At 41.7% G+C, this 21720-nt stretch overlaps 1 protein-coding gene across 4 annotated transcripts in view; it reads left to right on the top strand.

Annotated features, from left to right (window-relative positions):
- AP2A2 (adaptor-related protein complex 2, alpha 2 subunit) overlaps window positions 1-11652 on the top strand; it is a 45967-nt gene extending 34315 nt beyond the window's left edge. For 2 of the 4 annotated variants that reach the window (XM_014957428.1, XM_014957427.1), the window contains exons 15-23: window positions 1493-1656; window positions 3351-3428; window positions 4336-4418; window positions 5194-5283; window positions 6082-6205; window positions 6970-7086; window positions 7287-7356; window positions 7976-8110; window positions 8896-11652. In XM_014957428.1, the coding sequence (XP_014812914.1) occupies window positions 1493-1656; window positions 3351-3428; window positions 4336-4418; window positions 5194-5283; window positions 6082-6205; window positions 6970-7086; window positions 7287-7356; window positions 7976-8110; window positions 8896-8973 (939 nt within the window). In that variant the 3' untranslated portion in view covers window positions 8974-11652. The remainder of the gene's footprint in view (window positions 1-1492; window positions 1657-3350; window positions 3429-4335; window positions 4419-5193; window positions 5284-6081; window positions 6206-6969; window positions 7087-7286; window positions 7357-7975; window positions 8111-8895) is intronic. The other 2 variants (XM_014957430.1, XM_014957429.1) reach the window with 1 other exon arrangement.
- Window positions 11653-21720: the final 10068 nt, after the last annotated feature.

The raw sequence follows: 21720 nt of genomic DNA, 5'->3' as shown, positions 1-21720 counted from the left end.
TTCAGAGTATCAGCTGTTCTTCTGCTTAGTCTAACATGGTAGATAGTTTGTGTTATTGTTTTTACTAGAAGTGGACAACACTTGACTTAATGTGGATGTCCTGAAGTCAGTATAATGGTGTTACTGTTTATTTGACAGTACTATTTCAGTTCAGTAATGGTAGACTACGCCACAGACTTGTTTTTTCTCAGCGGAAACTTCTCATTGTATTGTCAATTAAAACCAGTAGGGTGAATCATTCCCATAATGTAATACGTGTTTCTGGTTTTAATGACTAGCATAACTTGTAATTACATTTGAGATGTAGTAATAGATTACCTAAGAGAAGGAAATACTGTAGCACACTCCCTACTCAGTTTTTTTAAAGCATAATTCTTTCACTCTTAGTCATTGCAGTATGTATGAGTAGATGTTCCAAGTGCAACATCTTTGAATGGACACAAATCCCTTTCCAGCAGAAAAGCTGCCAAATTTTCTTTGCATGCCAAATTGACTGAAGTGACTGGCAGTTAAAATTGCATTGTGCTTGAGCTTCGCTTTATGCATTGCAGACATGTAAGAAATTTTGCTATGTTACCTTCATCCGTGGCTTTGGTGTGACTGACTTAGATGCTGAGTATGTGTTCCAAACTGGAGTTCAACTGGTTGTTTTCAGTAGTTCTTATTGATTGGCTTCTGAAAACTTTTAGGGAATTTTTTGTTATTTTGCATCAAATTTAGTCTCTGGAGAATACGATAACTTTGAGTTGGGTTTCAAAAACAAAATTTCAGACTCAATCCAAGTGAATCTCATGACTCATCTTCAGCATATCTGCCATATTGTAGGCTGCTAACATCTAATACATGAACATTTTGTTTTAACAGTCTGTGCTTTGTTCTTGCATGTGACTTGGGCACATACATACAGCCTATATTGTAAGGTCTTGCCTTTACCTTTAGTGTTTGCAGCTTGAACTAGCTACAGACTGCTTTTGTGCTGGTTGGGCTTTACATTGTTTCTAAGGTTTGCCAAGCTTTAAAAACCCAGGACTAAACTGAAAGTCAATTTTAAAGATGCTGTGATGTTTTTAATTTAGGTTTGTGTAAAAGCCGCTGCCTGCCTTGCTGGATTCTTCATGAAAGAAAAACAACACACTTGAATTTTATTCCCTACAGTACTTAAATTCCCTTGAAATTAGGAGGGGAGAAGAGGAAGAAAAACGTTGTCATCTTTCTTCTGCAGAATCAGATTCTGGACAGATGAATTTTGGTTTTTTATTTAATGGTTAGATGGGCATAACTCTCTTGGAAGGAAAAAAGAAAATCACATCTGTAAATGACCTTCAGTTGAAGTGAAAGGTGGTAACTACATCCGTGACACCTCCTACATGTATTCAAAGCTTGATTTGGTGTGGGGAGAGGCACAGTGTCATAGCTTAGTTGTCTATGCAAAAGAGACAGCTTTGTTTTAGTTTTGCTGTAGTGTAACACTAAATTGTCTTGTCTTCCCTAGTCTACTCCTTCTCCATCTGCAGATCTGCTGGGTCTGGGTGCTGCCCCTCTTGCCAATTCAGCTCCCCCACCGTCCTCTAGTGGTAGTCTGCTCGTGGATGTATTTTCAGATTCCCCTTCTGCAGTTGCACCTCTTGCTCCTGGTTCTGATGACAACTTTGCGAGGTAATTAAGTCACCTTGTAAGGAATCTGAAAAAGAATTTGCCTGTTAAAACAGGATTAGAGAAAAAAATATGTGCAATAACTTCTGATTTTATTCCAGCTTATTGAATGCATTCCTGGGTGGTAGTTGTGCAGCAAGAGAGGTGTTCTTGAACTGTGTGCTGGATTGTGCTTGAATACCTCTGCTCATGGAAAAACTGAGACTGTAGTAATCAACCCGAGGATACTAGCCACACAGTATTGCCTAGTTTTCATGCTGGATTTGGTTCTTTGTTAAATGAAGCTGCTTGTGCATCTCAATACATCTTGAATTTTGGGGTTATCTTGGCCTGATATGACTTTATTTATTTCCATAAATTATTCTTGTGTCTCTCCACTTATGGCAAGCTAATACTGAAGCAGTGAGATGGATGTATCCCAAGATTCTCAGAATTTCAAATATGCTTAAATTGTTCTGCTACTCTCTGACAAACAGGAGTGAAAAGGGGGGGAAAAAAACCAAGTGCTTCTTTATTTTAAGGGGATTTGATACAGATATCTTCCTAATTACATAATCTAGTGTAGATGCAGTGTGATGTTGATCCCTTTAATATTAAAAGCTGCTGTGGCTACACTTAAATGCTACTTGGCTAAAATTTTGGAAATAAATAGTACAACATTACAGAATGTCTTCAAAAATCTCTCATCTTACTGACCAAAGAATGTACTACTATTGCCAAGGACCAAATTTTGAATGATGTCATGATAAATTTGCAGTGCATCTTAATATAAAAGACGGCATTAGAGAAACTAATCTGCCTGGATCACTGAGAATTTCATCAAAATTTTATACTAGGCAATGCGTTGTTGCAGTTTTACAGTGATTAAGACTTGATCCTGTGTTTCTCTTAGAAGGCAATAAGCGATGTTTAATCACACTACACAATACCAAGACTTTAGGAGGATACACAAGCTTGTTAAAACTTATAGAGGGGGGGGGAAAAATCAATACTAATAGCTTCATAAAAAACAGTTACCTAAAAGGAGTTTTCTCTTTCTGCAGAAGAAAGTATAGCATTGCCCAACCCCTTGGTCTGTTTGTAAATAATGAAACACTTCTCTTATGGTACTGAGAAGTTGCCTTTTACATTTTCCTGCTTCTTTTTAGTGCTGTTGTCACTTTTATTTCTTATCTGTTACTTGGGTAAGTCATTCTCTGTGTGCCCATATATTCTTGCCTACACTTAATACTTATGTGTTTTTAAGAACTGATCTTGTAGCTATAGTTAGAAGTGCCACTAAGGTTGGTGAGGCCTCTGCTTCAAAGCACACATTTGTAGTAATTAAAATACATCTACATATATGGTTTTGAACTACAACTTTTTTCTGTCGCAATTAAACCTAAAAGGACTTAGTTCTTTAAGAGGTATAAATTTAAGCTACCGAACACCTTCAGCTGTCCTGTCTTTGGGAAGAATTGCTGGTTCCTAACAATCAGGGAGGGGCGGGGTGGGAGAGAGAAATGTGGGAAAACGTTGCCTAATACCATTCTAAGTGTACTGAGCTAGGGCAGCTAATAAATTTTTTCGTGCGTTAAACTTAACAGTGCCATTTTTGAGGAAGGAGGTGAAAGAAAGAACTAAGCACTAAGCTGTCTTTACTAACTCCTGCTATCTCTGTCGCTACTGCCTTTCTTCCTTTGTGCTGCCTGAACTAGCCCTGACCTGGCTTCATCTGAGGTAGTTTCTGAGGAACCAGCTGATACTGTGCATGATGCTGATGAGCTTTTTCACAAGTAAGCAATACTAAAACCTTGCAAGGCTGGGCAACTTCCAGAATATAGTTATAAAGCAAAACTATATTGTTCATTAACTTAATACCAGCAAAACTAGAGAAACAAGTGCTGTCAAACTTGTGATTAGAACACCTCTGTAGATGCTGTGGATTTTGACAAGCTCATGAATACACAGGTTAGAGTTGCCTTTATGAATCAGTGCTGGGCCACTGCTCTAAAATGTGGCAATGCAAGTTGTATACTAAGTTTTGGAACTATTCACAAAAAAAAAAGGGAAAACATAAGAGTAAATTGTCTAAAATACTGATATTTCGGAGTATGTTTTAAATGCATTTTATGCAAAAGGCTGATGTTTGCTGACCACCTCTTCTACTTCTAAGTGAAGAGTGACAAAAAGGACTGAAATCACTGCAGAATGGGCTTCCTCTCTCAAAATATGAAAAAAGGAAAAAAATATACAGCTCTCAGTTGACTTATGTGGTACAGAACTGATAAAACAAGGGATTCTTTTTTCTTTCAGGTTTAAACAGTCAAAGCTTCAAACTTTTCAATTCTACACCAACCTAATGAGTTTCAGAAGTTGTCAAGAATATGAATAAGAAAAATCCTAGTCTGTTGCCTGGTCCTTTGTAGACTGTGTGTGTATATAGCATATTGTGACTTCCTTTGTAGTTTCTCAGACTTCCTATCAAATAAGAATTTCAGTTCTTTTAGTGTCCTACAAGTGGTGGTTTTGGTTGTAAAATTGTTGTTTCTAACTGCAGTTTTCTGCAAAGGCCTCTCTCACAGACTGATGCTCTCTAGGTTAACTGCAATCTTCATCCCCTGTGTAGACTCTGAATTTTGGGGTTCTAAATATTGTTTAATATGGCTGAATTTACAGTGTGTTTTCCTTCTCTTCCCCTAGGTTTGTGTGTAAAAATAACGGAGTCTTGTTTGAAAATCAGTTGCTACAAATTGGATTGAAATCTGAATTTCGACAGAACCTGGGTAAGAGCTTTCAGGCCAAGCGGTTAGCTCTCTGTATTATCGACCCAGTGCCAGCATGCTATTGCAGACAGGACTTACTTTTTGGCTGCTTAGAGACAAACGTGATTTCAGGCCTAGCCTGTCTTAGGATCTTCACTGTTTGTGTGTCCCTGGCTTCTGTGTGGGTTCTAGTTTCCCTAAATTTTTTGGTTGTCTTGGTAGCTGAGGTGAAGTGGGAGTGTTAAGTGGTACTGTAAGCTCCAGCTCGTGCTGCGTAGTTGTAAGTCTGGTACAGCCAGGGTAATAAAGGACCATTCTTCTCAATTTTCATATCTTAAAGTATAGCTTATTGTAATAATATCATACACAATGCATTTCAGACGTGTGCATTAATGTATTATGATAGACAAGTTAACAAAAACCTCTAGGAAGGAGCTGGGAATCAAATACAGGCCAGCCCTAGAATTGCTTTCTTCTCCCCTTCTGCATAATTTTTTGTACCATAATAGCTTCTTTATATAAAAAAATAACCTTATCTGGCAACTGAAAGACTTTCACTGGTTATTTAACTGCTTGTGTGACCGCTACTGTGGGAGAGATCTGATGGTTTAATTATTTCATGTTGAACTGTGAGTGTCTTGTTATGATAAACCATGTAAATTTATGCTTGTTTTCAAAAGCTCTTTTAAAGAAAGGTAGGAAACAAGTGTATTAGATACTTGAAGGACAAATAGTTCTATATGATTACATGTGATGTACCTAAAAATTCTGATGTCTTTTATTCTTTTCTTTCTAGGACGTATGTTCATATTCTATGGAAATAAGACATCAACACAGTTCTTGAATTTTACTCCAACAGTCATCTGTTCAGATGATCTACAGTCAAATATCCTTAAATGCAGTAGCATCTGTCTGTTCTTATTTGGGTTTTGTGTTTTATACCTCACAAAAGTATAATAAAGCTGCTGGATCAAGGCATGGTGTCCTTGAACATGAAGAAATCAGAAACTTGTTGATAACCTTCTAAAGTAAACTTTCTGTAGAAAGAACAAGTCTTGAGCAGAGATGGAAGATTCTTTCCTTAAAGCTCTGGTTATGAACACAAATTTTACTATTGAATATAAAGCTGAATAAATATGTATTGTAACTCCATAGCTGTCCCCACTGTCATGAAGTAGTAGGGGTATAGATGTGGTGTCCTTCAAGTCCTGTGTTAGCAGATAACCTCAGACTTGAGGTGAAGGTAGAAGAAAACGCATACACAATGATGTTACTTTAAAATAAGCTCTTAATTTACAGTTTATCCTTAATGCTTGGTAGTCCAAATTTAGGATTTCTTGGGGACTGTGTAGTCAAACTTGTTTGACTGAAAGCATCACTGCAATGTTCACGTCAAAATGAGATAGCCCAGTGGGTTTTATTGTGAAGTCTGTCTGTGTCTTCATACCTTTTTGAGAGAATCTTTCTTTAAGAATATCCATGTAACTGAGAATTGTGGGGGTTATTGCTTCTAGGTATGTCAGTATGGAGAAAAAAAAACAACATTAAAATTCTTGCTGTACAAGAATTGAATATTCATTAGCATGAGCAGATACAGTGCTAATTCCTCATGTAGCTTATTGGAGGATTTGCTAATTTTTTCAAATTGCCAATTTATTGATGAGTTTCCTTAACCACTTCTTATGCCTGAATCTTCAGACAAAACCTGTTGACCCCACAGTGGATGGAGGTGCACAGGTTCAACAGGTTGTGAACATCGAATGTGTGTCAGACTTTATGGAAGCTCCAATCCTGAACATTCAATTCAGGTAAAACACAGGATTTAAATGCTAGTGAATTAATTAGAAGATAGATGTTAAATTTCGCTGTTTTTTTGACTGAATTATAGAATATGGACACACAAAGCTACCTTGGGTAGACAACTTGAAAAATTGATCTAACAAAGCTTTAAGCTACTAGGGAAGGTAGGAAATCCACTTGGAACAATGTGGTTTAAAAAAACCAAACATCTAATCAAGAGAGCATCTACAGATAAAATGTCTCCATGACTTCTCTTTCCACTATCTGTATAAAACAGTCTTCCTGTTTGCTTAAGGAATCTCAACAGGAATATACACAGTAACTTCTCCCTTCTGGAAACCAAAAACACTTCTGCAAACAAATTGAACTAGAAATACATGCAGCCAAAAATAGAATCTTGTTATGTCCACTCAACATCAGTCTCTGGTTACATTCTGTTATTCTAGTCTAAACTGGTTCTTACTGGTATGTTTTCACAGAGATATTTTTGCTCCTTTGGGTGCTATCTACAAAGGTAACAACCTGTGCTGAAACTGAGAGATCCTTACTACAAGTTCTGCCAGTTCACTTTCATGTGCCATCTGAGCAGAGCAAATAAATATATTTAACAGTGGATTAAAGCCTGTATCTTAGAAATAACATTATCTGCAGCTGATGGATTTTAGTGCTAAACAGTTGCACTTCAGTGTTCATCCTCAGTTGTTTGGTTGATTTAGGCTGAGAGACTGCTGACACTGCTGCATACACTGTGTTCTTTCTATTCCATATGCAGATATGGTGGAACATTTCAAAATCTTTCGGTAAAATTACCCATCACACTGAATAAATTTTTCCAGCCGACAGAGATGTCTTCTCAAGACTTCTTTCAGCGTTGGAAGCAACTGAGCAAGTAAGAATTTGTCTGTACTTGGGCTGGGGATTCTTGTGGTGGGCCAAGGGGAAAAAAAGGGTATATTGTGAATGTAGCTGGTTCAGTGCCCCATCCTGTACTTAATACTGGGAGTTATAAACTGTCCCAATATAATTAGTTGCTGCTGAGCAGTGCTGTACATAATGTATATTACACCATGTATTCATCTTGTCCTGCAGTCCGAAACAAGAAGTACAGAATATCTTCAAAGCAAAACACCCGATGGATGCAGAGATCACAAAAGCGAAGGTGGGTGGTAGTGTGGTATTCTTAATTTGTAGTGTAAGCCCAGTGGTATAAGCAAACTCTGTTCATCCTGGTTTATATGGCAGTTGGATCATCCTTTCAAAGTGTAGAGTCCTTGTCGTGTAACAGATCCATGGCAGTGCTGTGTTGAATGGACTGTTTCTCCGTGTGCTTGAATCAGCTGGAAACTTGAAGCTATTTAAGAAAACACTAATTCAGTGCTTAAAACTGAATTGGAAGATACTTCAAGCCTAAATTTATACTAGAGTTATCAGTTACAAAGAAAACAACTGACTTTTTGTAGAACTGGTTGCTTAGGAGAAACAGAAGTGACAAGCGTAAGAATGGAATGGCTTTATGAAAAACAGGAGAGACTTATGTTGAGTCTAATTATTTCTCAGTTGCTCTTTTGTTTTTAGGAACAGCTCATTATCAGGGTTACTCTGTAACTTCAATAATATGTTGTAATAAAATTGGTATTAGAGAATTCTTTTATGTCTTGAATACTTGGAATAAAAATTACTCCTCCTTCTTTTGTTAGTTGGCCATGGCTGGGCTTGAGTAGGCTTGGTATTGGTGTCCCACTGTCCCAACAGATAAATCTTCTGGTTTTCTTTCATAGATAATTGGCTTTGGCTCAGCCCTGCTTGAGGAGGTAGATCCCAATCCTGCTAACTTTGTTGGTGCTGGCATCATACATACAAAAACTACTCAGATTGGATGCTTACTGCGCCTTGAACCCAACCTCCAGGCACAGGTATCTGTTTAAGTATCTACAGCTTGAATACAAGTTACTGTTTGCACTAATAACTGTGTGTGTCTGAAACTCCTGAAGGTATTTATTTAAAATCACTGTTGCAATAGCTAATTGTGACTGCAGACTCCAGCCAGAAATGAAATTGTAGCAGCTGGTCCTGGCCCAGCTTGGTGAGCTGCTGCTTTGCAGCAATTCTTTCCTGTTGGAAGAGATCACTGTATTATTCTAGATTGTCCCTGGAGTCCCACATTCTCTTGGAAGTTGGAAACACATAATGTTTCTGTTTTGTGTGCCTTGGAAAAGATTAAGTATAATTCCCTTGGCCATTTTAAATTAATAAAAGAATGATTGGCTAAAAGAAAATAAGAAAATGAACGCAATGTTAAGAATATTCATCCTCAAGCATTTTGATAGAGATGCTATCAAAGTTAACTGAGGAATAAAAGCAAGTTTTGGGTGGTAAGTTGCTTGTTTTCTGAAGAAGGGGTGGTAGACAGTCTTTAGACTTTTCCCCACAACATTACTCCACTTACAGAAAAATTTCGCTGCTAAAGCCTAAAAATATTAGAACAACGGTAACTCTCAACAAGTGTTTAAAGATGTGCTCCAGCCTATGGTTTGAACAAACTATCACTCGGTGGCTGCCTGCCCCTGAATGTTCTAGTTTGAAGTCTTTTTCCTACCAAGTCTAAGAAAACAAGAGGTAACTGATGGCTTTAACTCGTTGACTGTGCATTCATTTAATGCCAAACTATGTTTAAATAATATTTTATGTTCTTTTTCAGATGTATAGGCTCACACTACGAACAAGTAAAGAAGCTGTATCTCAGAGATTATGTGAATTGCTGTCAGAACAGTTTTAATATTAACCATGTCAGTTTGGGTTTTTCCATTTATATCGCTGTCATCATACTGCAAATAAATGTCTTGTACATCACTGTCTGAGTACTGCAATGTTAACCAATACCAGCTCCCTGCCTTAATAGGACTTGACCCTTGTTTGAAATTAAGACTTTGAAATGTACAGTACAGGGAAGTGACTTTTTACATTAAAAATGGCTTTTAGTGTGTTACATGAAGGGTAGGAGGGCTGTCTTGTGCTCCTTTTTTTTTTTGCAGAGGTCAGGCTTTTAAACTTGTTGAAGGGAAATTGATTTAGATGTCTTAATCAAGGATTTCAACTGAAATGGCTAGTAATATTCTGCCTTTAACAGGTGCCCCCTCTGCTCTGAGCTGACAGACCCCAATGGGATGCAGTAAGGCTAATTCAGATGTTAACATAGAGTCAAAACTTGGTGAAGTTGATCATTGCCACAAGTCTTGTGCTGGGTGAAAGGGCAGATTCCAAGATGTATTTGAATCTGATTCAAATGAATGTTTATGTTGAGTGTCGCCAATCTTTGTATTTGAAAAATGCCACAGGACCAGAGTCTTAAAGTATTAATCTTGTAATCCTTTACATCTTAATGTTTTCTGATCTTTGGAAAGTGGATTGAACACAAAAGCTATTCTTAATCCTTCTGCTTATCTCAATAATGAGGTGAGCTTCTCTGGTAGGTGGTGAATGAGTACATGCTTGTTCATTGTTAGTCAAACTGAAGTTAAATATTCTGTTTTTGTGTTTTTTGTTTCCCATCAGACCTAGCAAGTAATAGTGCTAATGATGTGATATAACTAACTGCAGAGTCTGGTATTGTATAAAGGAGAAGTGGGAAGAAATGGGCCCTTGAAGGGCTGTAAGGCATGCACTCTTAGATGAAAATGTAATTTTAAACAATATTTTTTTTCCCCAGTGTACAGTAATGTTAAAACTCGAAGTTGAATACCTGATAGCTGAACAGTTTCCTGTCTGTCAGTGGTGGTAAAAACGTCCAACGCGGTATAGAAGACTTGTGTTGAGACTGAGAGTAGAAGGCCCCAAAAAGTTCAGCTTTCGTAGTGGTTTTCACAACCAAAGCCTTTGTAACTTGTTCCACAGCAGGAAACTCTTTGTAGCTTCTCTGCAAAAGTAAGTGGACACAGCTGTGGCTTACACTCTTCAAGCCTTGAGGTGCAACAAAGGCTACTAAAACAAAGCAGGTGAGGTAGTACAGCTAGAACCTGTCGGCAGCTGTCAGTGAGCACTGCAGGTCTCGGTGAACGTCAGCTGCTTCTGATGGGAGAACTGAACCTCAGGTCAAGATTTCCCTAAGGTTATTTAAAGGAAGGAGGGGACTGGTGTCTCCCAACACATACAGCCACGTATGCCCATGAAATAAAGGTTTTGAGTGATAGTGGTGACATTGAGAACCCATTTACATGAGGCTCCTGTCGTGCTGCCCAGCGCCCAGCAGGGGGCAGCATTCTCCAGGGTTTGAGTGTGCCTTGCGGGTTTTGCTTCAGTGCTTTGAGTTAAATGGTGGAACCGAGTAATTATAATTTGGTTTGAGTGCAAGTGAAAAATGAGGAATGAAGGTTTGGCTGTGGTGGGTGGATTTGGGGAGATTTTTGTTTTGGTTTTTTTCCAGAAGTGGCTGTTTAACTATGGATGTTATGACTGAAAACTTGGCTATAGACCTGGTCTTTCTTCAAAAGTTCTCTTGAAAACTTGGTCCCTTCTATGGCCTTTCAAGTGTCTAATCAAGCTGCTTAGATCACAAACATTGTCTCTGAAAATCTTCATGAGCAGTTCCTGCAGTCAGGTTGGGCAGTTGGCAAAATACTAATGGATGACCTTATGTTTTGTCCTTTGGATGCTGTATGTCTCTAATAGTCCTGTTATCTTAACCGTGCTCTTGGCTGCTATGTTAAAAATCTGATGTGCTGAACTAAGGGGAGTCTTCGCAAAGACAGGGGAGGAGCTTCTATTTCATTTTTTCCAAATCCTGTTGTATATCTACCCCTGAAAATGTTCTGTGCCCTCATTAAAGGACACTTTGAGACACTGCACTACTTCGTTCGCTTTGCTTTGGTTCAAGCTGTGCTAAAATGTGGGAAGGAGGGGGGTAAGGGAAAGTGTCTTTTCAGTGGTGACTGTGTTAAGCTTATGACTGTTCACACTCTGTATTAAATGTCAGCTCAATGAAGCCATGAGCAGAAACATAAAAAAAATTAAGGACAAATACTTGATTATTTTTTTGTGAATGATGGTTAACTTACCAAAGTGATGTATCCTGTCAAGCAGACAAAGTAATTTCTGCAGTAAACAGTGTTATTGTTTTTAAGTACAGTATTTTCAGGCATTGACATGTGAAAATAACTGAATAGCAAAACAGGTAGCGCATGTTCATTCTTGACCTACACTCCAGTATGTAACATTTATGGTGATTGTCTTATTTGTATAAAACAAAGTTCTGTCAAATTAAGTGGAGAATTTTCATATAGAAGACTATATATTAGACTATATTCATCAGAAGAACGTATTAAGATTAAATAAATGATTAGAACAGTAATAAAACTGTCCTTTTTTGTCTGGGGGCATGGAAATGTAAAGAAGAATTGCATGGAATGGTGGTTCTGAAACAACAGTTGATGTGTAATAGTAAATTCTTTCCTGCAAACTATTGGTGGGTTGTGTTTAGTTGAATTGTACCTGGTCTGCAGATCTGCTGCCCCAGTGAGGTGTTCTTATGGCTTTTTTTGTTGGTATGTTTGATAACATGTTACAAATACTCTGCTGTAACACACAAAAAAAAAGCCTTAAAAAAAAAAACAACAAAAAAACAAAAACCACCAAAAAAGCCCTTGATGTAAAAGTCTGTCTTCCTATAGTGCTTAACAACAGTAAGTATATTAACAGTACAACAAACTGGTGTAACAGTGGGGTATGGTTGAGGCTATGAAACACACACCTGTATTACACACAGGCAGGTCTTGTAAAAAAAAAAAAAGTTGATGTTGCTGTAAAAGAAGAGTATCTGAACTGCTAAATAACCTCACAAACTTTAAATGTATGCTTCAGATTCTTAGTACTTCTTTAAAACTTATTAAAAGGAAAAAACCTAAACCTGGGCCCTATGAGCTTTTGTGCATTTATACATTTTCTTAAATGAATTGCAAACAAAATAGTAAAAAATACTCTCTACCAGCAGCAAGTCGAGATGGCTTGTGAGTGAACTGTGTCCTGTTAGAAATGCTGGTACTGATTCCTTACAGAGAAATGACCTGTGAATTTCTGCTTTGTCCACAAGGTGTCTGTGTTAATGATGTTTCTAGAAACGCCCCACCACAGTAAGGGTTCCTGTAGCACCTCGTTCCCTGACAGGAGCTGTGTGTGGGTGACAAGCACCACTCTGCTGCGGGCAGGTCTGCTTTCAAAGGAGAGGGATCAGGTCACCTCAGCCTTCTCCTCCCCCAGTGGAGTAACGGGCTATTCCTCAGGTCCTAGTTCAACTGCAGTGAAAATACCTAACAGTATTGTCAGTTAAAATAACTGGTCAAATAATGAGAAATAAGTTAGTAAATTTGATTCCTTCTACTTTATTTGAAAGTAAAATTTCTGTTATTGCACAGTGCGGAAGGCCGGTTTTTAGCCTCGGGTTAAGTAAGTATCACCCTGAGCAAAGCCAGACAATCTCTGGTGTGGTCTTTCTTCCCCACCCCCACCTGGCCCACTTTATTTATTTTTTTTTTTCTCACCTGCATCTAGCACCCCTCCCCCCAGCTCCCTTCTGATCAGGAATAATTTATCATTTAACTTCACTGACGCTCCAGGGAGCTGCTCAGGAAGCCTCACTGCAAGGCTCTCCCGTGTAATCAGTACAAGAGAGCTTCCAGCAATGAGCAGTCACTGTGGAAGTGTTCAATTGCGATCAGTGTTTAATTTAAAAAAAGAAAAGTATGAGGCCATCCGGCTAATGTATGCAGCTGTCAAAGTTACAGACACAGCCACTAAATACAATTATTTCTGTAGTGAGCTTTTTTCTAGGGTTGTCTGGGTCTTGACATGGTAGTTGGAATTCCTTCTTAAGAAGCTGAAGTGGCCTGCAGCAGCCACATGCTGTGGTGACCATCATGTTCTCAACATTCAACCTGTTTGGAAGAGAGGGAGGATCAGTTAGGATCTGTGTACACCATTTGAGGCTTACACCTCTTCAGGTGTTTGAACTTTATTTTTCTCTTTACAGTGGAACGTTTAGAGGAAAGAGCATAACCCTTAGAGTTCAAGGGTTTCTGTCAACTACTGAACTACAAGCAGTGCAGCCATTGACTCAAGTTCTCACGACCACTGTGGGAGCTCAGGTGTCCTGCGTTTCTGCCTTTCGATTTGACTGCATTTGCAAAAGGTTTATGGCTATTAGGCCTCACTGCAAAACTAATCGGATTTGATTCCACCATTCTCCTTTTGCACTTTTGAAAATAATACAGTAACTATGTAATTAATCTTTTTAAGCTGTACACTGGATTGCTTACAGTGTACAGGTGGTCTCTGGTATGATCTGTTAGCAAAGATGCTGAATGGTGCATGTTCCTTTCGCACAGTTCATGGAGGAGGGAAAATCCCTTTCTTCCTCTGAACTGCTAGCACCAGAATTTAAGCTGATGACCACATAATGTCAGTTCTGGGCTGTGAGGTCTCTTACCATAATAGTTAATAGTAGACAAGAGTGTTACAGAAAATAATATTTTTGTAAAAATCTCTTAAAGAGGGGAAAAAGTCTGCCTGGTTTCAATTAAAACAAAACTGGTTTTTAACCACAACTTTCTTAGTGATTTTGATGAACGTCAATAACTAAAAATCTTTTTTTCAGGCTTAACTGCCCTTTTGAAAACTCTCAAGATACAAAGTCACTCAGTTTTCAAAATGCTGGGGCTGAACTTGCGTTGAAGGGGATCGCTTTAGGATTAGTTCGGTTATTGCACAAGGAAAACCATTCATTGCTTTCCTGTTCTTGAACATTTCATTTGCTTGTACTGTTGGGAATATAACAATTTTAATTTTTTTCCCAAGTAACTGCTGCAATCAGTTTACTTTTATTGAAGCCTTGATTCCCTGTCTGAATAACCTCCTAAAGAGCAAGCAGAACGGCATGGACTGAGACAGACACTGATAACTGTTAAATACCCCTGAATTACACTATTAGGAGAATATTATGAAACAACCGAAGTAACATTACGTATTTAGGTGAGATAGATTTCTTATTTTGCTGTCTTAGCTATTTGAAAACAGGTATTTGTAGTCTAATGACCTTTTCCATCTTTAAAAAAAAAAAACAAACACCCCAACACAAACAAAAAAACCACCAAAAAAGCCCTCAGAACATGAACCATTGATGTCTCTGGGTTTTTTTGGTTTTTTTTTTTTAAGAAAAAAAAAACTTAGGGAAGTGAGACACCATTCAGTGTTTAAATTGTAAATCCCTACATATGAAATGACCTTATTACCATTGTTTCTAGTCAGCTGGCTTATACAGCAGCATCGTATTGCTGGGTAGATGCCAACCACATTTTTCTCCCTGAGTTATAAAGGAGTGGTAGTTAACAAATAGCGCTACTTACAGACAGCCAAGTAAGAGAAATAAACAATTTCACAACTACACAACCCCTCAGTTATCCTTACTTTGTTGAAGATGGACATGATCCTTCACATTGGCTTAAAGTGACATTCATAGAACAGCCTTTGTAAGTTATTTTTTCTTCATACTGGAGTTCTCTACAACGCACTGTCAAATGTAAAAAGAAAAATTAAAAAAAAAAATAGAAATCTTGGTGGTCTTGAGTGACCTTTGCTGGATGCCAAAAGCCTCCCTACTCTGTTTCATGGAAAACCATTTTTATTGCATGAGACAATTGACAAGTCACAAGTGAGTAATGCAGCAAGAGAAAGTTTTAAACTAGGCACTGAAGATGCATGAGAGAGTTACACTGGATGACAACTGAGAAAATGGAAGTCACTGAAATTACAAATGAGCAAAATAATTCCTGTTAAGGATATACTGCAAATTCAGTCTAGGAGGAAAGGACTCTAATCCACTGGTGAGAACACAAAGATGCAAATAAACAGCTGGCTAATTCTGATGGAATTATTTCTAGTTCACAGACTTTGTAATAGATTTTACTTATTTGAAAAATACTTAATTTACTTAATTTAAGGATTTATTTACTTGCAGGCAGCCAGAAGTTTGTAACTGAAATGCCTGCCCGAAGTCTGCCTTTCCTTACTAGCTGGAGTGCATAATGATACAGAGCAGGTACTGATTGTATTGATCTTGTGTTTTCTTCCTGACTTGAAGCAAAATACTAAGCAGTTTATGATGCAAAAAGCTGACTGAAAACAGGTATTCTAATGAGTTTGAAGATTTAATTTGCAAATTTATATTGAGGAGAACAAAGAGATTGAATACTATGAGGGCAACTTGTGCACTCTTGCACTGCTTCCGTGCAATGCACTTTAGAGCACGTTCAGGTTCCCCCCTTGAAGAAAGGTTATGAATGAAACCTGAACATTGTTGTGGGGAAGGCTCAGTTAATACTGTAGCAGGATTGTGGGAATTTGTCACTGGAAAATAAGGCAACTAGTAACTGGATACGAGGCTAAGATACTATACCTGTATCTCATAAATCGAGGGCTATGAGCTAAGCCGGCGTTTAACATTTCTTTCCAGACTGAAAAGCGTTGTTAATATTCTGAAAGACTGAAAAGTACCAGAATTGCTCCATTTAATGCTGAACAATGTGCAGAGAAAGGAGAAGAATTTGTTTGCAATTTTCTGAACTCATTAAATAATACTGGGAACTCATTAAATAATACTCGCCTGTTAACTGCAAGGCACAAACCCAGTAATAGTATGGTTGGGAAATACTGCTCTGAAGCACTTGTCTTAGAAAAAGTATGTGAACAAAATCGAAAATGGGCACCAAACCCATAATTATACTAGGGAAAAACTCCTGCTTATGAGAGTTCCTACTTGGGTTCCCATTCTGTGAGGTGAAAAGTAGGAGGATGCAGGGAAAGCAAGGTCAGTGGGAATGGGGCGATAGAAAGAATCTCATCTCCTTGTGTCAAACTGTCATTTCCCAGTGCTTATGGAGTCAGTCCATTTGAGCCTCCTTTCTGCTAAGGAAAAATGATACCAGCCTCTGGTACTGCATTACTTGTGTAAGAGTGGGAGGAAGGACAGACTGTGCATCTAATCATTTGCTCTGCAGGCACCTAATTCTGCTGTGCCTTGTGGCCGAGTTGCCTGACCTGTACAAGCTGCATTCTGCTGACAAGGTTCACAGTGAAAACATGAGAGGTTCTGCTACAGGTGACTATATCTGCTGTTATATATTGATTTTCATATCACCGTTTGAGAATAATAGTTAACCACAGTTTCCTTATTTGATTATTTGGGATAATTTGTGTAAATCAGTCTTCTAGAGTAAGACTCAGTAGGTGATATCTTGGGTGGCCTGAGCATGGTGTTCCACTTTCTTAATTTTTGTTGCTCTTGGAGATAAATTTCTGGTTCAGATCAGATTATAACAATGAAAGGGAGGAATTTGTGTGAAGATTCACAACAATTAAGGAAGTACCATATAGCTCTGCTTAACAGATAAGAATTAGTAAATACTTATCATCTCATTAAGCAGGGTAGAAAAAGGCAGGCCTATGAGGATGCTGCATATCCCTCCTAACTCTTGAAAAAGGTAAGCAAAGCAAGTGGAGGCTTTAACTTGTTGGAGGTGAGGTTGCACATTCATTGGAAATTAAACTCACAGAAAAGGAGAAAAAATGGTGAAAGTGGTATATGACAGTGGAGAAGGCAATAGGAAAGTAGCTGAAATTAAGATGATAACTCTTTTCTGTGTCCTCAAACAGTGGTTTAAAAAAAGTACATAGAAGAACCACAAAGGAAATACACTTTCCATTTACAGATTGAGCAGTGCATGTGTCATTCTGGTTTATTCCTAGAAGGGTTAATCCACATCCTGGGAAGCACTGAATAAAGATTTTCAGCCTGTTTCTAAATAGGACTAGAAGTTGGGCTTCTGCTACCTATACAGAATAGAGGCTAAAATGTGTAGGTATCTCTTGTGCATCCACACCTGTGTTCCTGGCTCCTATACTGGAGATCATAAAGCAGGACAGTTCCATTTAAAATCAGTAGAGATGATGTTACTTTGTGTGCCTCCCTTCAGATGAAATTGTACAGAAATTGTAGAATGTGGTATTCCTTCAGCTGACACATTAGGTTTTAATTATACACAGGAGCCAAAAACATCACTATAGCTTGAAAACTGAGAAAATAGTACCCTGCAGAAGAGATACCAGAAAATACTCAAGTGTGCAGAATGAGTATGAGAGCTAACAGAAGGACTGCAGGGTAAGTCAACGAGGTAGCCTGTCCAAATAAAAGATAACTTTCTTACACTGCTTAATTAGGATTTTGAGATTAAAAAACAAATTATACTGTCACTTTCCTGATAAGCCTCATGTCAGTCTCCTTACCTTAAAGTTTTTAATGTTTACATTGGTACATAACAAGGGATCTATTGTTATGAAACCAAGGAATTCAGACAACTACACCGCAAAAAAAAAATTGCAGAAAGGTGAAAAAGAAAAGATGGGGCCAAATCATAGAAATGGTATCACAGCCAAATAGTATGTAATGAAAGAATTCATACACACATAACAGAAAAGATGAGCTAAAAACAGAAGCATGACATAGGAAAGAATATCAATTTACTTTACCTTGTGGCACAGTTAATGGTACAACAGAAGACAAGGATGTTGAAAGTCTAGAGGTGAAAGAAGACGACGTAGTCCGGGTAGTAGTTAACGTTGTTGTTCGCAAAGAAGTCCTTTCAACCGACTCTGTCGAAGCAGAAGTAATAACACTGGGAGCAAAAGTGCTTCTTGTAGATAAAGGTGTTGAGATCAAAACTGGAGTGGACATGGCAGAGATACTTGTAGGAACTACTAATGAAGATGTTTTGACATACGGAGTGACTGTGGTGTTTGGGGAGGAAAAAAGGGTAGTGCTCTCAGCAGCCCTAAATGAGGAAGTAGTGAGGGACACAGAAATGGGTTTTGGGGTGGTGGCGGAGGCTGATGTGGAGGAGACTGTGGAGGGTGCAGATGACTCTGAGGCAGGCACTTCTGTTGGAGCACTGGTCCTCAGGGAGGAGGGCAGGGGACTTAGGGTGGTTGACATGGGTTTTGGGGTGGTGGCAACTGTGGAAGTGGTGGCGACTGTGGAAGTGGTGGCGACTGTGGAAGTGGTGGCAGGTGGCAGCCAGGTGCTGAGTGGGCTGCTGGGGGCAGGCAGAGAGCTGGGACTTGGAGAGGCGCTTGTCAGAGGGAGCTCTGTGCTGCTAGCGGGGCTGGCCTCTCTGGAGACAGAGGTCTTGGAGGTGCTGCTGGCAGAGGTGGTGGCGGTCGTCTTCTGGGTGGTCAGGGGTGGCACAATGTGTGGCACGGTTGTCTTTTTGCGGGTGAAGGCTGTCAGGAGGAAAGCAGAGGTCAGTGGAGGAGGAGGTCAGGAGGGGAAGGCAAAGGAGGCGGGCAGAAGGCCAGGTCTGGGGAGTCATGGTTTCAGCTGGGATAGAGTTGACTTTCTTGCTAGCGCTGGCAGAGCGCTACGCGTTGGGTTGGGGTGAAAACGGTGTTGGTAGAACACTGATTCATGGGGTCGTTGGTGAGCAGCCCAGGCCTTTTCTGCTCCTCACACTGCCCCGTCAGCGCGTGGGCTGGGAGCAGGCAGAGAACCTGGGAGGAGGCAAAGCCAACTGAGCAAAGGAATATTGTCTGCTCTATTGTCAGCAGAGACCTGTGCCCAGGGCCACACGACAGGCAGGCCATGCCACGGTGTCGACACCAAAGGAAGTGGGAACAGAGGACAAGTACTAAAACAACAGGCCAAGCGGTGTGTGCTGCTAGAAAGGAGGAAAGGAAGGAAGGAAGGATGGCAGGGTGGGAGCTGGGAAGAGCAGGCAGAGCGGTGGGAAGGGCGGGAGGGAGGCTTACCGGGCTGCAAGGAACTCGGCCATGTTGAGGAGATGGTTGAGGAGGGAGAAGAAGCAGGAGATGGCAGTGGGCTGGTTTTGGCTGTGGAGGGTGCGGAAGACTCTGAGGCAGGCACTTCTGTTGGAGCACTGGTCCTCAGGGAGGAGGGCTGGGGCCTTAGGGTGGTTGGCGTAGGTTTTGGGGTGGTGGCTGAGGCTGATGTGGAGGAGACTGTGGAAGTGGTGACGACTGTGGAAGTGGTGGCAGGTGGCAGCTGGGTGCTGAGAGGGCTGCCGGGGGCAGGCAGAGAGCTGGTACGTGGGGAGGTGCTTGTCAGAGGGAGCTCTGTGCTGCTAGTGGGGCTGGCCTCTCTGGAGACAGAGGTCTTGGAGGTGCTGCTGGCAGAGGTGGTGGCGGTCGTCTCCTGGGTGGTCAGGGGTGGCACAATGTGTGGCACGGTTGTCTTTTTGCGGGTGAAGGCTGTCAGGAGGAAAGCAGAGGTCAGTGGAGGAGGAGGTCAGGAGGGGAAGGCAAAGGAGGCGGGCAGAAAGCCCGGTCTGGGGAGTTGTGGTTTCAGCTGGGATAGAGTTGACTTTCTTGCTAGCGCTGGCAGAGCGCTACGCGTTGGATTTGGGGAGAAATCGGTGTTGGTAGAACACTGATGCTTGGGTCGTTGGTGAGCAGCCCAGGCCTTTTCAGCTCCTCACAGCGCCCCGTCAGTGCGTGGGCTGGGAGCAGGCAGAGAACCTGGGAGGAGGCAAAGCCATTGAACACAGGAATATTGTCTGCTCTATTGTCAGCAGAGAGCTGTGCCCAGGGCCACAGGACAGGCAGGCCATACCAAGGTGTCAACGCCAAAGGAAGTGGGAACAGAGGACAAGTACTAAAACAACAGGCCGAGCGGCGTGTGCTGCTAGAAAGGAGGAAAGGAAGGAAGGAAGGATGGCAGGGTGGGAGCTGGGAAGAGCAGGCAGAGCGGTGGGAAGGGCGGGAGGGAGGCTTACCGGGCTGCAAGGAACTCGGCCATGTTGAGGAGATGGTTGAGGAGGGAGAAGAAGCAGGAGATGGCAGCGGGCTGGTTTTGGCTGTGGAGGGTGCGGAAGACTCTGAGGCAGGCACTTCTGTTGGAGCACTGGTCCTCAGGGAGGAGGGCTGGGGCCTTAGGGTGGTTGGCGTAGGTTTTGGGGTGGTGGCTGAGGCTGATGTGGAGGAGACTGTGGAAGTGGTGGCGACTGTGGAAGTGGTGGCAGGTGGCAGCCAGGTGCTGAGTGGGCTGCTGGGGGCAGGCAGAGAGCTGGGACTTGGAGAGGCGCTTGTCAGAGGGAGCTCTGTGCTGCTAGCGGGGCTGGCCTCTCTGGAGACAGAGGTCTTGGAGGTGCTGCTGGCAGAGGTGGTGGCGGTCGTCTCCTGGGTGGTCAGGGGTGGCACAATGTGTGGCACGGTTGTCTTTTTGCGGGTGAAGGCTGTCAGGAGGAAAGCAGAGGTCAGTGGAGGAGAAGGTCAGGAGGGGAAGGCAAAGGAGGCGGGCAGAAGGCCAGGTCTGGGGAGTTGTGGTTTCAGCTGGGATAGAGTTGACTTTCTTGCTAGCGCTGGCAGAGCGCTATGCGTTGGATTTGGGGTGAAAACAGTGTTGGTAGAACACTGATGCATGGGGTCGTTGGTGAGCAGCCCAGGCCTTTTCAGCTCCTCACAGCGCCCCATCAGTGCGTGGGCTGGGAGCAGGCAGAGAACCTGGGAGGAAGCAAAGCCAACTGAGCAAAGGAATATTGTCTGCCGTATGATGTCACGCTCGGTATTGAAAGGTGGGGGAAGAGAAGGAGGGGGCAGACGTTTGGAGTTGTGGCGTTTGTCTTCCCATGTAACTCTTCGGGCTCAACAGAGCGCTGCTTTTCCTGGAGGTGGCTGAACACTCACCTTCCAGCGGGAAGGAGTGAATGAATTCCTTTTTGGGCTTTGCTGGCGTGCATGGCTGCTTCTTTACTTGCTAAGCTGTCTTTCTCTCAAGCCATGACTTTTCTCACTTTTACTCTTCTGGTTCTCTCCCACATCCTGTCGGGAGTGGGGTGGGTGTGGGGTGAGCGAGCGGCTGCATGGCTCTGGTTGCCAGCTGGGCTCAAGCCACGACACAGGGACACGTGCAGGAAAGGCAGCGCGGTGCTGCACTGAGTCTTGCTGGGGAAGAGAGAGGAGTGGTTCCCTGGCTCCTGCCCTCAGCCTCACTGTTGGGTTGCTCCCCCGAAAAGAGGGGACAAGGACAGCACCTTTGGGGTGCCTTCCAGTGGGCAAGTACCCTCTGCCTCTCCCTGGAAGTGGAGCATCTCCGGATGTGTGTGTCACCCTCCAGGAACAGCGTCCCATCTGCCCCCTCCCAGACTTGCAGGCCAGGCTCTGTCGCAGAGAGCTGTGCCCAGGGCCACAGGACAGGCAGGCCATACCACGGTGTCAACGCCAAAGGAAGTGGGAACAGAGGACAAGTACTAAAACAACAGGCCGAGCGGCGTGTGCTGCTAGAAAGGAGGAAAGGAAGGAAGGAAGGATGGCAGGGTGGGAGCTGGGAAGAGCAGGCAGAGCGGTGGGAAGGGCGGGAGGGAGGCTTACCGGGCTGCAAGGAACTCGGCCATGTTGAGGAGATGGTTGAGGAGGGAGAAGAAGCAGGAGATGGCAGCGGGCTGGTTTTGGCTGTGGAGGGTGCGGAAGACTC

This window comes from Calidris pugnax, unplaced genomic scaffold (assembly GCF_001431845.1).
Source record: "Calidris pugnax isolate Ruff unplaced genomic scaffold, ASM143184v1 scaffold211, whole genome shotgun sequence".
Taxonomy (NCBI): Eukaryota; Metazoa; Chordata; class Aves; order Charadriiformes; family Scolopacidae; genus Calidris; species Calidris pugnax.
The sequence above is the reverse complement of the archived record's forward strand: the minus strand, read 5'-3'. Positions and strand labels throughout refer to the sequence as shown.